The sequence below is a fragment of the Gallinula chloropus genome, assembly GCF_964237585.1.
Source record: "Gallinula chloropus genome assembly, chromosome: 3".
NCBI lineage: Eukaryota > Metazoa > Chordata > Aves > Gruiformes > Rallidae > Gallinula > Gallinula chloropus.
In genome coordinates this window covers 6,827,011-6,844,075 of record NC_140087.1, presented here as the reverse complement: position 1 = coordinate 6,844,075, position 17,065 = coordinate 6,827,011, and the positions used below count along the sequence as shown (strand labels likewise).

At 42.6% G+C, this 17,065-nt stretch overlaps 1 protein-coding gene across 1 annotated transcript in view; it reads right to left on the bottom strand.

Moving 5' to 3' along the window:
* Positions 1 to 903: 903 nt before the first annotated feature.
* Positions 904 to 17,065, bottom strand: part of CEP85L (centrosomal protein 85L) — a gene marked incomplete at its 5' end in the record, with an annotated part of 113,306 nt that continues 97,144 nt past the window's right edge. The window contains 8 exons of the mRNA XM_084261974.1: positions 904 to 1,966; positions 3,209 to 3,422; positions 3,767 to 3,874; positions 9,957 to 10,007; positions 10,329 to 10,446; positions 12,059 to 12,213; positions 12,491 to 12,643; positions 16,533 to 16,709. Of these exons, the coding sequence (XP_084118100.1) occupies positions 1,803 to 1,966; positions 3,209 to 3,422; positions 3,767 to 3,874; positions 9,957 to 10,007; positions 10,329 to 10,446; positions 12,059 to 12,213; positions 12,491 to 12,643; positions 16,533 to 16,709 (1,140 nt within the window). The 3' untranslated portion in view covers positions 904 to 1,802. The remainder of the gene's footprint in view (positions 1,967 to 3,208; positions 3,423 to 3,766; positions 3,875 to 9,956; positions 10,008 to 10,328; positions 10,447 to 12,058; positions 12,214 to 12,490; positions 12,644 to 16,532; positions 16,710 to 17,065) is intronic.

Sequence of the window (17,065 nt, the reverse complement as noted above, 5' to 3'; positions counted from 1 at the left end):
TTACCTTGATGCAGAGAAACTATAGTCAGCTTTCACTCGAGAGTTTATCTAGACACTGTTTAGTGCTCACAGGAGCCGAACCAGTAAGATGAAACTATCTGAAAACACCATGTAGCAATAACATAAATAGCAACACTATTTTTCACAAGTTAGTCCATGTGTAGGTTCAGGAGAGAGAGGAGTGGCAAATAAATAAGTCTGTGGAGCTAAAAAAAAAATTAAAAAATTAAACCACTAAATTATAAAACCAACATTACCAGTAACTGTTTAATGATGAACAGAAAGCAAAACATCAAGTTAAAACTAGTAACCAAGTCTACACTGCTAGACTTTTTTTTAATCTACTAAACATAAATATAATCAGGAAACTGCTGACATTGATACTTTCACCATAAAAACGTTAGCCTGGGATTGATTTGGGTCTTACTGCTATGCTTTCAGAGAGATTCGGGCTGATACCCACTAGGGTCAGGTGACTGACTCACACCTACTCACCGGAAACTTTCTTCTAAAATCAGGTATGTAACTGATGTTCACATATTCTCTTATCAGTGTGATTTCAGAGTGGTTTTTCTCTTTGCAGGCTTTTGTTTCCTTCAGTTAGCTACTCTCTGGCATCAGGCATAGCTGTGCAGCTAACTTGTCCTAATGTTCCAGGAAATTAGAAGCACTAAGATGTCATCTGTCCCATGGGAGTGAAACAGCACTGCCAAGTGACACTCACCAAATAAACTATGGAACATGATCTTAAGTTTTCCAATGTAATCGCTTCCTACATAAATGGAGAGATCAAGAATTCCCAAACAACCTGGGAAATTTTGCAGTCCTCAGATAACCGAGCACTTAATACTGCCAAGTGAAAATGTTCTGTGCTGAGCCCTGATTTTGCCAAGTGCCAAACACCCGTTTTGTAGCTGTGGTAAAAAAAAAAAAATTCAAAAAAATAAATGGCTGAGGTGCTTCACAGCCTCCTCAGAAGCCTTCAGGGATGGAACACAGACTGAAGGGAAAAGTAAGTATGGTACAAACAGTAAAACACAGCCTATTCTGACAGCCATGTACTGCACTGCAGCTTCGTGCCTTCCAGCTTCTCTGGGTTTGTCACCGACTTCATATTACTGAAGCTTCTTACAGCAATGTGACAGTTCCTAAAACACAGCGCTATCAAATTGTTTTATGGAATTCATCTACAAAAAGAAGAGTTAAAACCTGGTTTTCTTCCACTATTGGACAAACAAGCTAGGCATCCATTACAAGAACATCTTTCCTGTATCAATTTTTTAGGCAACTTGAAGAGCAACTACTCTTTGTAGCACTCCAAGGTTGTTCCAATTGCAATTCTTGGAGTGAAGCACAGCTGCACAAGCACCTGCCTTCACCACACCTGTAGGTGCTTCAAAACCCTCTGCTGGGATGTCAGAACACAGATGATGCCCTACAAACCCATAACGAAGGAAAGGGCTGAGAGCAGTAGCAGTACAGCTGTTTCGATGTTCCAGAAACCAGTTTAAGTAATAAAAATGAGCCTTAGTGAAGGGAACAGAGTATCCAACTGAATCATTCTTCACAGCTTGTTCCTACATTCAGTAGTTTGGAGAAAAGGTTTCTTGTAGTTTGTGCCACTCTGTTCCAATGATGACTCCCCCATCCCCACCAGACTCCCAGGATTAAATACGCACAATCCTCAGCGGCGCGTACGCGCGGCGCTAGGTGCAGTCTTCCAATATGGCTCCTGAATAGAAATGCAAAGACCTGCGACACAGCAGCATTTACTAAGTCATCTGCTACTAGATGAAACCTTGTCACTGAGTAATGCAGTTGTCCCCCATGTCCTGAGCGTAACGGTCTGACACTATAGTCCTTAATTCATCAATGTCCTTCCGCAACTGACAAACGTCCAAGAGCTTCTTGGAAAGGGTTTCTGTGCTGTGGTAATTCTCATTCTCTTCAGCTGAACAGCTCAGTGCTACAAAAAAACAAACAGCCAAGGTTAAAGCTCTAGAAACTGCACTTTGAGGATCTCAACTAGTCGGTCCCCCTTGAAACAAGGGGTAGGTCACTTGAAGTCAAGAGAAACCGTGCTTTAGTGTGATGAAAAGCCAACAAAACGCGGTACCATGTGAACCTAAAGTCAACTGAGAGCCCCATCACTGCTGCTCTGAAAGTCAGGCTTCTCTTTGTATCAACATCTACACTTGCTAAAATCCAACAGATCTCAACAGCAGTGAAAAAAACTGTCTAGAACAGCCATTTTTGAGAGACTTTGGCAGTTTCCAGCCACTTGGAGAAGAGAGGCAGGAGGGCCTGGGAAAGGAGGTCAGGTAAGGTGAGGAGATGGTGATACAGATAAGCTGCACTATTCATCCTGCCAGCTGATGATGGTCTTATGGACCTGGAGACTGGCATACTCTGCACTTCAGGGGGCTATAGTACATGGCATGTAGTAGCTCCTGTTGCACAGGACTCTATACTTCTGCCTTTCTACCTGAAGGTCCAGTTCAGCAACCGGTCTAATTAATTCTAATGACCACCCAGAAAACAACAGAATATGATACATATGATACAAACTCACTATGCTGAGGCTTTTTCTGACTGGCTTTAGAGTGTGCTTCTCATCTGGTTATGTTTAACAGCTTAGTAAGTGCTGAAGACCAGATGTGCCTTTAGCAGTACTGGAGATGGAGTTGTCTGGCCCTCAATCCTCACCCCCAAACTAGACATACACATGTTCAAATAGTTGATGGATATTCCTACCACTTGACCAAAGGCTTTAAACAAAGAACACGTGATGTAGCCACACTGGGCCTACTTATGCCTCACTTCTCTCATAATAAATTTATAGGGCAGAACACATTTAACCAAAACCCATCTATTAACTCTCAGGGTGACTGCAGTATGTCTCAGGAGGGATGGACACCTTTCTTTTCTAGCATGGTAAACACATGCACCAGTGGGTCCATATGAAGAGCCAGATACCCTTTTTCCTGAGAGGAAAGGATCTGTGTAGTCCTACACATTTAGCAGCCCAGGTGCACCACAAGCCCAGCTTTTCCAGAGCACTCCAGGAGTATGCTTCCCACACAACTGCTCCAGCTGTGTAGCAAGCAATCCACCAGCCTGTCTAGCTGGCAAGCTTGAGCACCACCAGCTAAACTGTTAGTCCTCATGCCAAAACACCATTAAGCCCTGGAATGACAACATCACTTACATCTGATTCCCAGCAGTAAGGAAAGGTTAGGCTCCTTGCCCTGAGCTCTCTGAGTAAGAATACTGCACAGTGCTTTCAGTTCAAACAAGCAATGAGACATCTCTGTGAACAACTGGTCTGCTATAGGCATCTTCTCCGATACCGGCTGCCTGGACTGCTCCACTCGCCACATCTGCTCCTTCAGGGAGGCATTCTCCTCCTTCAGTCTTTGGTTCTGTGAGAAAAGTAAATAGGACAAAGGGGGAGGTTAGTCTGCAGCATGCACTGCAGCAGGAGGTTTCCTGTTTCAAACCACAAACAACATAATTAAAAAATAATTAAATTTCCATACATGTAAACAATATTTCTGTACCCCTCTAAAGAATGCCAGGCAGGTAGCTTTTCTGTGGCTGTTTCATGCTACCATTGCTCAGCAGCCTTCACCCTTGAAGTTCTCACTTCCTGAGGTAGGTGTGGTACCTATTACATGTCACCCAGCACAGTACAATGAAGCTCACAAAGCCCTACTAAGAGATCTTAGTTGGTGTGGTCAGTGTGGGTATTGGAGCTTCTACTTACTTCAGAGAGAGTTTTATTTAACTGCTCTATACTCCTTTCTTTTTCTTCAAGCTCATTTGTCATCTTCTGAACCAGCAGCTTTTCTTGCAAAAGCTTCTCTTGCATAGACTAAACAGAATGAAAACACAGGTAGTGATTTAAAAATCTTGTACCTTCTATTAGCACTGACAAACCCCTCCCATCCTCAGGAAATGTTGGTTTCAGCTAATTACAACTTTTCTACTATTACTTAATTTTTTTATTTTCTACCATGTGCACCTGGTAATATTCAGCTGAAGCCCATTCCAAATACCAGTGAAACCCTTTAAATAAGCCGTGCCTGTTTAGAAACAAAAAGACTGCTTGTATCCATGAAGTGTAAAATAACTGTCCAATATTTATTTCAGCCAAATGATTTCACTTGAAATAAACAGCAGATTAACAACAGCTCAGCTGCATTTGTGCAATTCCAAGTTGTCACTGGAAGATATTTTTTTTTGCCTCTATTTTCCCCCAAAGAGCACAGCAGGGCCACCTACAATTTTTTCACAGCACAGAACTCACCTCACCTTCTACACAGCTGAGAATAAATCCCCACACTTGGTATGGAGCAGGGAGCTCCTTAAAACCATTCACATACAAGGTAAGAGCATTCTACACAAGCCTACTGTGCTAAACAAAAATCAACAGAAGGCAAAAAAAGAGTACCATTCATAGTTCATAGTGTCATTTTAAACAGATATAATAATTACTATTTTCAGTAATGAAAAAGTAACTTTTGAGGACGCTGCTGCACTTAAGTGTTGGAGGTTTCCATTACTGCCTTCCAGATCAGTCACAAGCAGCAGCAAACAAACAACTGCTGCAACATTAAATCACCTGCTGTCAAACTCCCTGGTTTTACCTACAGATTTGAAATGGAGAAATCTTAAAACGTTTACAAAATAGATTTTTTTGGGTGAATTCAGTATGAGCCCAAGTATCTTTGTTGTTAAAACCACTCATTTATTCAACTAGTTGGCTTTTAGATCTGTAGATATGTCTTTCAAGGTCATCTAGCAAAATTCAGAGAGAGGAATATTCAAATCACCTATCTCAATACTAATAACCATGAACAGTGATTATATAAGCTCCTGATGCTTTAAAACAGATCTCTTCAGCTTTCAACAAGGAAAAAAAAATCCTCTTTTGTGGTTAATGGTATTACTCACAAATCCAATGCTGTGCATATAAAGCACAGTGCATATAAAGTGCCCTCCCCATCCCCTGCTCAGCACGTTAATAAGGAAAACCTGTTGCCCATTTTCAATTAAAAAATGCAAATCCGATGCCATCATGCTCAAAATCCAGCTGGAGCACTGGTGACAACGGTGCATGCCTTGGCACAGTTCTGATTGTGACCTTCCACAGAGTGGAACTAGAGACTATGATGGGAGGAGAAGTTGCACTTCGCAAACCCTCTCAATTTATGGAATGACATTGTCCCAGAAGAATGTTTTTTTTCTTGAATCTCTGTAGGAACAATCCTAATGATTCTTCTCCCAAAGCAGAGAACTCTCTCACAGGGAATTCCATATGGTAGATTAAATAAAATGCTATAGAAAGATCAAATTTATTCTTTTCTAAGAGATATGTTTATGTTTAAATTGCAACTTATGACTCCTACAGCTTTATTCAGTTTTCTGTCTAGGTTGTTCCTAGACAGGGAAACTAAAAAGCAACGAAACAACCCAAACAGACAAAAAAACTCCCCAACCCAAACAAAAAAAACCACCACAAAACCAAAAAATACCCAAACCCACAGCCTCAAGCTCCCCACTTGACAGACCCACAGCAAATTGTATCAAGCTGTGTTGGCTTTGGGGTCTTAGAAAAACAATTTAGCTTTGGAAAAGATGACAAATTTACTCCAGTGCAAGTTCCTTCTAAGATACTCTGCTCTTGTGAGGCCCCATCTGGAGTCCTGTGTCCAGATCTGGGGCCCCCAGTACAAGAAAGATGTAGAACTGTTGGAGAGGGGTCAGAGGAGGCCACAAAGATGATTAGAGGGCTGGAGCACCTCCCCTATGAAGAGAGGCTGAGGGAGCTGGGCTTGTTCAGCCTGGAGAAGAGAAGGCTGCAGGGGGACCTCATTGCAGCCTTCCAGTACCTGAAGGGATCATACAAACAGGAGGGGAATCGACTTGTTAAAAGGGTAGACAATGGCAGGACAAGGGGGAATGGACTAAAGCTAAAGGAGGGAAGGTTTAGATTGGATATTAGGGGGTAGTTCTTTACAGAGAGAGTGGTGAGGTGCTGGAACAGGCTGCCCAGAGGTGGTGGATGCCCTGTCCGTGGAGGTGTTCAAGGCCAGGTTGGATGGGGCCCTGGGCAACCTTGTGTAGATCCAGGCTGGAGGTTGGTGTCCCTGCCTGTGGCAGGGCGGTTGGAACTCTGTGATTCTTGGTGTCCCTTCCAACCCAGACCATTCTATGATTCTATGTATGAAGAAAGGAGTTTCCAGAGTACTGGTACTGAGGGCTGTAGCACAGAGTAAGTAGGCTGTGCCTATACACAGGCCTACCCTTTTGCCATGTATGTGGCCTACCGAGTGGACAAGATGCCATTTCATTAACTTGCCAGCTGTAAGGATTATTAATGTTGATGAAAAAGCAGGGAGTAATGAGAGGCAAGGCAGGGCCAACACTGAGAGGAGCTTTTAATGGCCTGGCCACTTGTGGGAGGTGTGTAGCCTTGACAGATTTTCCCAACACATTCAGGTAACACCGCACAAGCGGTGAGGGAACGTAGTACTTTGTCATAACCTTTGGAAAGCTGGAAAACAACCCTGTTAAACTTTACACACCTAATATGTACTAAAAAAAAAAAATCTACACTTTATTTTCATGTAAGCAATAACAATCAGCAGGCAGAACTCAGAAATTACTTCTTGTTTTTAAAATGGTTTTTACATATTTCTTGACCTGCTCCTCAGTTCACCCAGACCCTGTCCCTCCAAAGGAACTGCTAAAATAATGTGCATCCTAAAGATAAGCTGTGCAAGAAAGCACAGCTTCACTCTCCACTGGAAGGAAGGGGAGGAAGAAAGAGGGCCCTGCCCCACATCAAAGGAAACACCCTGGGCTGGGAGAGGGCAGGAAACAGCTCTGCTTTCAGGCATTTCCTTTGTTGTGCTTGCTGATGAGCAGAAACTGCAGTGGTGTTGAACCATCTTCTTCAGGTCTTTAAAAAATGGTGTCTACTAAGAAAAATCACCGTTCTGGGTCAGACTGACGGTCCCTTTGGCTCTGTCTGCAGCCAAATAGGAGATGTTTAGGGAAGAGGAGGAGAACAGGGCCAAACAGTGATAGCTGGTGCCCAAAACATCTTCCCAGCTTCCAAGTATTTTCAAATTTTAATAGTCTTTGGGGCACTTCTCTTCCATGAGCATGTTCAGGGACACCCAGAGCCCCAGTTACAGTACATGCATTAGGACTACCACAACCACATTTCACATTCATGTCAATGCCAGATATGAAACGTATGGCCTTCCACAGGGTGGGCAGGAGGTGATGAAGACAGCTTCAGAAATGTTACCTTCCACAGTGTATTGTCAGAACTACACCTGCCACCTGTGACTGTGCAAACTACTCGAAAAACCCTCACAGAATATTCCAAATTATGTGCGCAGATTCATCTTATGAGTTGCACCATTTAATGGGAACTACTGGAAGAGGAAATCTGTGTTTATTTCTAAGAGAGACACCTACCAGCTATCATCCTTTGTTACTCTAATCTTACAACTCAGAGAAAGCGCAGGTGCTTACCAGCTTGTTTGAGCCCACAGTGCTATGAATTCCTACTGCTCACAGTGCTAGGAGTCCTCCAGACTTCACCCTTACTTTGCTCCACATGCTTCCCAAAGTTACAGTTTAAGTGGTGTTACTCCCAGCCCAGCAGAGTTTGGGTTTATTGTGACTGACAGGATTGACAGATGTACTTTGGGCCACGCAGGCATTGCACAAACTGACTCAATCCTACTGTCTTTTTCACACCCAAAGTGCTGCTTTTGTGATATCCAAATTACCCATGTAGACACAGATTTTTAAAAGTTACTCTCATCTAGACATCTCCCTTTTCTGGAGCTGTGCTATGCAGCATGACCTCTTGTCCAAATCAACCAGAATTTTAATCCCTCATGCTCAGGAGAACAAATCAACCAGGCAAAGCCACGCAAGAGGATCGAAATCATTCAACCACAATTATGAACAAATATTACCTAGTACTGCTTCATACACTGCTGTCTGATCCACAATTCCTTTGTTTTCAACTTGCAAGTTACAAACAATGAATTGAATTACATTCTTGAGCATAAGTTTACAGTGTGGCAGAAGAGGGGCAACAAACTGAGCTCCCCTGTTTTTAGAATTAGAAATTTCAGTTTCTAATGAACTAATTTTCAATGCTTCCCAGGGAACAAATTTGGAAGGCGAAGGAGATCAGGGATACAAAGAAGCTGCTGCAGTCTAGAAGTAATTGAAGGGCTAACACCCCTTTCAAATCTTATTTTCAATCCTTATACAAAATAACTCAAAAGCCGGAAAAGTAAGGGAAGTCCTGGAGAACAGAAACCACCCTGTCCACAGACTGTCACAACTACTCATCATTTCCCAGTCTTAGCTCCCTCAAGGCATTTCAGACTAAGCACAAAAAACAGCCAACTGTATAAGTGTGCACAAAGATCATTAGCCTGAAGACAAAGAGATCAGAAAGTTTAGGATACACAAAAAGATTTAGGTTGATAATAACATTTAGGCAAGTTATGCAGATTTGTTTTAAGCACATAGTATACATGTAAATAATTTTAACTAAACTAGAAAGATGGACAGAGAACCTCTGAAAGGTTATGGAGTTCAATTTGAACTTTTTTAAATTATGAAATACCCCAAACTACATTTGCCTGGGTCTCAATTGTTCAGTATGACAGGCTGCTCCCTGAAAATATCTCAGTTCAATAGATTTTTGTCTCCTTCAAACCTGGAGAAGATTAAATGACTAATTTTACTTTTCAGTTAACAGATATAGGCTATACTGGTTAGTAGGCTAAATTCCCCATCTGCTTCTCTACAGATGTGTTACATATATTTTAATTTAATTAGGCAAAAATATGTTTTTCAAGAGGAATCAGGCCTGCTATTTGCCTGCATGGTAGAGAAAGGAAGCAATGCAATGAGGGCAAACAACTGCTACAAATAAGCAAACTTGGATTCGGTGTGCAAAATAGAAATAATCAAGCACCTTCTCCTAGCACTGCTACGCAAGCAGTTTTGTGTCCCTTTGTTACTTGGATTCTAGCTCCACAGAGTGCTCCCTTCCACCTAGAAAGGAGCAGGCATTCACCAGACTGTACTATCATTCTGTTGTTCTTTCAAACCTAATGTATACAGAGCCAAAGCAGAGGCCCCTTCTTCATTCCCAAGCAGCAAGTCTTTCTGGAGGGCAAGGAAGAAAATAAATGCCCATCTAGAAGAATGCAGAAACCAGTATGTGTTGAATTTGGCTTCAGTATCTGCTAAAAACAGATGTTTGTGCAGGTTTTCAATGTTCAGCTTTTTCTTAGAGTGGGTCACACCCTCTTCCCTACAACCTGTATAATGTTTCCTTTCTCCACAACAAACACTGGTCACTAAGTACCTTTCAAGTATCAGGAGCCTGATGTGTTAATCCAATCTCAGAGCAGCAACTGACTCCTAGCTGACAACCTCTGATGTCTTGAAAAATCCTTGGCCTCAAGCTAGGTGCCCAAGACCAGCCAAGTGAGTTAAGATATCTAAGTGAGTTAAGATATCTATGTGAGTGACATGTGAAAAACCAGCTGAACAGGCACCTGCTTAACCGATGTGAAATGTGGTGCAGTGAGGTTCAGCAAGGTACTACTAAGGATTTCAGCAGTGAAGCTCCTAATCAGTACCATTTTTTGTGCTCTGGCTGATCATCTGAATCCCAGCTTCACAGTTACTTACACAGGCAGTCCTCAGACTTTAAACAGGCAGAATATATTATGAGCCTGCAAGAGAATACAGGTCAACTACAGGCCCTAAGATACAGTTCCTGCCATTTCAACCTTTGTCTTCTATGTGGGAAGAAAAAAAGGATGAAATTCAATTTTAATAATATCTTTACAAAGTTAAAGTGGACAGAGTAAATAATAGAGACAGAATATAGACCTTACCTGCATGTCTAAAATCAGTCCAGCTATCTGATTTTGTTGATTGTCTATGACCTAGAATATAAAAGAGAGTAATTTAAAATGCTTGAATCTCTTCAGATCCTTTGTAAAAATCAGCTTACAGGTGTGTGGCTGTAAATTTTAAAGAGAATCTTGGAAAATGTAAACGACAAGACAGCGTTTAACTCTGACATAACAGGAAATGCTTGCAAAATAAGCATACTGAAGAGGAGCAGGTATTGAAAAGAAATCTGAATTAGCAACAAATGTACAATTCTTTAGCAAGGTGTTTATTTCTGAAATAAAAAAAAAAGAAAAAAAGAAAAGCAGGACTCAAGGTTAAAGATGCCACCAGCAGATCATGTGCAGACTAACCTTACTGGCTTTCTCATTCTTTTCCTTGAGACATTCATTCTCACTCTGAAGCTGTTTTGTGTCCAACATGGGAAGGCGAATACCATCTTCCAGGCATTTTTCTACTTTCTGTTGTAAACTGTCATTCAACATGAAAGAAAAATTAGGTGTGCTGACAGAAACCAGAGGACTATGTGTTCTAGTGAAAGATTAGAAAGTCACATCATCTTCCAACCAGAACTGCAAAAACTGTACCTGGCTGAATCCAGCCTTATCAGTGAGCAAACCACCAGGGGATGAATGATGCAGAAATCCTCAATGACTGGTTACCATGGCACCAACAAGAGCAGATGAGTGCTGGAATGGATTTATGGGCCAGATTCTGTGCTGCATCTCCCAAAAGACACATCTCAAGCAGAATGGCACTGGGAGACAGGGCAATGAGGAGCAAATAAGGGCTTTGTGATGCTGACAGCTGCTCTGAGCCACGGGGGGTAGGGCAAAGCCAGAACCAGCATCAATCAGAGGAGTCTTCAAACATTTCAGGAGCTTTAAAAACCAGACCTTCTCACTGAAGCACAAAGAACTCAAACCAGAATCCAGATTTGAAGGTTGCACTGGTGGCCTATCTTCATGCCCTCTGTCACTTGTAAGGGGGAGCATAAAGCCACTCCTGCCAGCTGCTCTCACATGAGGGTATGACCTTCAGACCCTCTGTGGCTCAACCCAAGCTCCTAGATGTAGCTAGCCTTTGCTTGCTCACCTTCTCTCAGAAAGGAAATACATTTTATTAGTGTTAATCTTGCTGTCTGATTTAGAAACTGGAGGCCACCTCAACTATTTGTAGGCTTTCAGAAAAGACCAAATGATCCTCATCTAGATTATGAGGGCACATAGAAAAAAAGGCCTTTCATTGGTAAGATGGAAACAATGTGTCAACAATTTGGCTGGCAAGGTGTCCCAACCAGCTTGCCTTTCATCATGGAAACATTTTCAGACTCCTGTGGCATGCACCTTTACCCAATGGAGAGACAGTGAACTGTAGTAACAGCCACATAAATTATTAGAAGTGACTTCCCCCTTCTTCCCCTCCCCCTCTTTTTTTTTTTTTCCATAGAAGTTTAAGTAGCTCCCCTGATTTAAAATGAACCATAGTAATAATAATGTCTACACATCTCACTTGTAGTCTTCTCACAGATCTCTCCCCCACTTGTTTTTTCATAGTTATACATGTTCAGTGGCAGCAGACTAGCTACAGATCAATCTCCCTGTAAATATTCCCACCCTTGATGAACAGGTAAGAAACAGCTACAGTTTATTTAAATCTTTGACCCTTCCCTTGATACACCCATCAGCCAACATCCAGGGAGATTTTCCACTGCTCATGACAGGATTTGTTACCTAATAGGAGTGCTGATAGCTTCCATACAACACCCCTGTGCCACACACATTTATTCTATCCTCTATCCAGCAGCAGGCTATAATGCCATTGCAGCACTGTCCCATATCTTTATAAAAAGAGAAGAGTGTCCTGGGCAGCCTCTTCTCTGGGGTATTACTTGTAACTCGACACAAATCAAAATCTGGTTGGGTTTTCCATGGCATTACACTGTCACTCTGCACAGTAATGTATTTATGCCATGAAAAATCATTAGCATCCTAACAGATTAAGAGTACAAACAACATTAGGTCTTGATATCAGGTGGGAAAGTACACCCATCCCCGGGCACAGCCCAAGCAGCTGCTCATACCTCTGTACTGTTGTGACCAGCTCTTTCTCTTTTTTCTTCTGACACACCAGTTGCAACTCTCTGTCTCTGCACTGCGACCGGGCCTCTCCGAGCTTCTTCTCCAACTCAGCCATAGTTTCTTCAAGCTGTTTGTTCTTCTCTTCTAGAATTTGCAGCTAACAGGTTACATTAGTCAGACAAGATGCTGTGTTAGCAGGAGGGCTCGTGGCAGGCCACAGCTCACAGTTACCCTCTCTATAATCTTCAGCCCGTTTCACTTGTCTCAGTATGAGAATCCCCAATAGCTACAGTGCTTCCTACCACACTGAAATATTTCTCTTCCTGAACAGACAGGGGCAAAAGATATATATTGCAGCAGTAAAAGATTCCACAACAGATAGTGGGGAGCTTAATCGTGTAACAGATTTGTATAACAAACTTCCCTTACCATACCTGTTTAGTTTGCCCTTCTATATCATCCAGCGTTGGCAGGTCAGCCAAATATTTTTCTAAGGTTTCAATTCGTCTCTGTTTTTCTTTGTTTTGCTCAGACTCTTTCTGGCATTTCTTTTTCAGGCTGTTAATATATCGGTCTCGAGTTTTAAGCTGGAAGAAAGTAAGAGTGCATGTTTTATGATTACAGTGAAAAATAAACCTGCTTTGAAGCTAAGGCTGGTCACTCTTCAAGAGTTCTACTCTCAGCTGCATGAAAGGGTTGGTTACTGCAGAAAACAAAGCCAAAGAATGATTAATCCCAGCAGCTCCAAGTCACAGATTGCTTCAGAGCTGCTTCACGTGTGCCTTGTGAACTGGAAACACGACAGTTCAACACTTAAAATATTCTTAATCTTTTCAGCCCTTGGGATGTACATCTACATTAAATGATCAGGAAATATTGTAGTCCTTTTTTCCTTTGACCTAAGAAAACAACTTAAAATATGGGGACTCCAGAGGAGGGCCACAAAAATGATCAAAGGGCTGGAGAACCTCTCCTATGAAGACAGGCTGAGAGGGTTTGGGTTGTTCAGCCTGGAGAAGAGAAGGCTCTTGGGGGGGATCTTATAGCAGCCTGCCAGTACCTGAAAGGTGCCTGTAAGAAAGCTGGGGAAGAACAGTTCACAAGGGCATGGAGCAGTAGGACAAGGGGTAATGGTTTTAAACTGGAAAAGGGGAGATTTAGGTTGGATATTAGGAAAAAGTTCTTTGCTTTATTACCTAGATGGAAAAAAGGGGGAAGGAAGAAATAAAAAGTGTGTTTTCCAGTCATAGTACAACCTAATGAAAACCAGTACCCCTGTTTCTTGAACCAAGGTGTAGTAATTCACAGATAATGCACACTTGTCAACTAGAGTAAATGCAAAAAATATACTTTTATTTTGGTGCTACAGACACGAGAAATAAATGTGTGACAACGTCAGAGCTCAGTAACAGAGCCTACTGAGAAGTTTAAGTCAATAATATACATGGAAATTTTTCCAGAGATAGCCCTCTACATGGGCCACAAAACTGAGGACTCCCAAAGTCCTGAAATCTTTCTGTCTTTTATCAAGACCTCAAAACTGAACACAGATTTCAGACTGCTTTAAGATCTTTCCCAACGAGACAAAGCTCAAGTAGACCCCACATCCAGGAAGGCAAAGTTGCAACTCAGCTAGGACCTTTTGCCAGAATATATCCTTCAGAAGCACATAGTCCCCCCCACACCCCAAAGTCTTAAGGCAGTGACATAAAACCCGACGTTATACAGTATGAATTACCAGGAGTCTGACCACTGTGCAAGTGAATACCTTCCCTGTTTCTCACATACCAGTAGGTTTAACAGCCAGACTACTCCAGTACTTGTGTGACAAAGATAACAGGGTTTCCAAATGTTCTTGTTTTGCATATGTATCACAGGGAATTTCCTCTCCTGCAGTCTTCCTCCTTCTAATAGTTACTGTGTTTGCCTAAGGATTCCCCCTGCCCTCTTTAAATCCTCATCATCACCCCAGGGACTTTTTCTACCTTCTGACAGGAGATGAAAGAAGTCAGGTGTTTTTTTTTTCCACTTGCTACTGCTGACTCTAATGTGGGAAAAAACAAGCTTTGGGGTTTGTTTTTTTCAGCTTCCTCCTTCTCACACACTACTGATGGCTTTGCTGGGGCAGGAACAAACAGGAAAGCCCTCACCTCTTGGCAATTAAACACCAAAGGAGGAGCCAGCAGAGTAAGGGTGTCTGAACTGAACCACTTCCAGCCTAGCAGTCTGATTTCCAGATGAAATGTCTCAAAACTAAAGTGAGGGCTGCAACACCTGCAGATGCCAAGAGGGACATTCACACTTGGCATAAGGGAAAGGAGAAACTTAGGTACTCATGACACAGACACTGGTGAAGAGTAGTGCAGCATCTCCCTTACCATATAGAAAAGCTTGGAAGCTGCAAAGAGCTACCACAACTGCCAGGCCAGCCACATCATGGAAGCTTTTTCAGGCTTTCTGAAATTTCTGTGCCAATTAAAGAGTTCTCAATTACCTCAATCCTACACTGACTAATCAGCATCTTTTGCTAATCACTAGCTGCTAGGGCTTCACTAGATGTTCCCCTACTCCTGCAACACAAGCTGTAGTGAGGAGCTTATTGTCCTCCGTCCCTTCCAGGCTACTTGTGGCTCTGTAGACTCCATCATACTCCCTTTCAGCCACTTCATTCCTTCTGTGATTTTTCTGATGGATATCTCCCTTACTGTTCTTCTCTGAACCTCTTCCAGTTCCAATACATCTGGTTTTGTGATGAGGGAGACTTTTCCTAGACTTCTCACTACTGACAAAAGATGGTCAAGGAAAACAGGAGTATTCTTAAGCTTTCTTTCCTCCCACCTACACTGAATGGTCACAGACCATTTGTGATTGTCAAAAACACACCATCTGTACACTCCAGTTAAATATTTTATGTTAAAAGCTCCGATGCAGGAAAACATAATATTACTTGCAGAAGTAGAGCAGAGAAGTAGAAACACATGCCAGTAACCTGGACCTAAATGTCTATGTGTTTTTTTAGGCATACACTGACAAGCAAAGCTCACCTGAATGTCAACAGCATTTCACCCACTCCATGTCTTTGGGATGCAAAAGCTTGCCCTCCTCAAAGGGGCAGGGATTCACTCAGAAATAACTCTAGCACAGCTGTTGGCAACAATCCCTCAGTTCAACACATAAATTGTATTTCTGTCACCTAGTATCAGCCACTGACCTGGGACACCAAGCCTTTTGGGTACTGGGTGATCCCCCTGTAAGCATAGCAGCAGAACTCCAGAGATGGCTATCCCCAGGCTCAGCACCCAGGCTGCTCACTTACCAGCCTGCCACATCCCTGCAGGAACACAGCACAGCTCATTCCTCCCTTTCCAGCCTTCCCACAAACAGAAGAGTCCTAATTTTATTACAGGAACACATGCTCTCCCTCCTTGCCCTTTCTCTCCTTGAGAGGCTTTTGTTCAGTGCCAGAATGGGTGGGTGTTAAGGGGTGAATCGGGCCTGTGCAGTGAATCAGGCTCCTAGCTACAGACACAAGCACCTCTGCACAGGTCCTCACCACTGCCACCACCTACAGCAGCAGTTCCTAAGCAGTGAAGAACACAAGTAGAAAGAGCTGAGATGGGAGAAGCATCATCATCCAATTTCTGCCCTTCCTGAATATTGCTCTTGGTGAAGGGCACACTGCAGGGTTCATAGGAAATGGTATAAGCAGAACTTGAGACAAATTACCCTTTGTCTTCCCACATGCCACTTCACTGCATCATACTGCTTGTACCCCTTGAACCTGCATTAATATAAATCCAAGCCTAGTAATAGGGTCCAGGTAACAGTGACAATGTATCCCTAGAACACTATTTAGGAACCACTTGTCCAGTGGCACATTCCTGCCTGCAACAAAGGGAGCCTGTCAGAACATTCAAAGCTGCCCCTGGGAATTACTTCAGCCTCCAAAGAAACAATTCTAAGAACACGGACATCAGACATCTAAGCCCCTTCCTCCTCTCAGACTCACATCTACTCTGCACATCCTAGCAAGGCTACAGTAGGACTGCTCCTGCTGAGTAGGCACATACACACTGGTATGTGCATCTCACAGCACAGGGCCCACATTTACAAACCATACCAAAACTATGGATTCTATTTTCACACTCTATGTTTTTAAATGACTCTTTACTATAACAAACACCTCCAACTACGTGAATTCTTAGAGCTAAGCAGCTTTTCTTCAAAGTCAGTTTAACTGATGCTTGGTTAAAGCCATCATCATGATTGCCATTTCATCACTTTTTAGGATGTATTCACAAGCTCAGATTTATCCACTGCCAACACTTACAATCACTATCATTTCTTGCATCACAGATAGTCTTATCTACCTTTTGAACAGCTCAGCAACCCACAAACTAAGTTGTTTTCTAGCAAACAATATACATGCTGTTATAATAGTGTCAGAAGGAAATCTGGAAAACGAAAGACACTTACTTTCTCCTCCATCTTCTTTTTCTCCTCACTAGATTTGCTTGAAATTTGTTTCACAAATTCACTGAGCTGCAACTCCTTATTCTCAGCTTCTGCAACCTTTCGCTCCAGCTCCTCGAGGTGGGATGTCGGTCTCTCTGAAAGGTGAGGCTGCAGCGCTGTGCTCTCATACTGGGGCTGCTGACAAAGAGAAACCAGGTAATCACACAATGAACTCACACCTGTCACCGTGTACTTCAGCAGCACAACAGGAAACAGCCACTGTTTGTTTTTTGTTCCACTGTCAGGAAAGTTGGGGGGTTGGTTTTCCAAACATCAAAATATAGGGTAACAGCATCTATTTCAGGACTTTAGAGCAAGAATACAGCAGCTACACATCTCCACATTCACAACACATCAAAATGAACACTGTGGGGACAGCTTCCCCTCAGATTTATGGAAGGGTGTGAGGGGACTCTACAATCAGAAGAGGGGCCTCCTACCATGTGTCCTGTGTACCAAACCCCTCCTCCCCCCCATTTCATACAGTTCAAAAT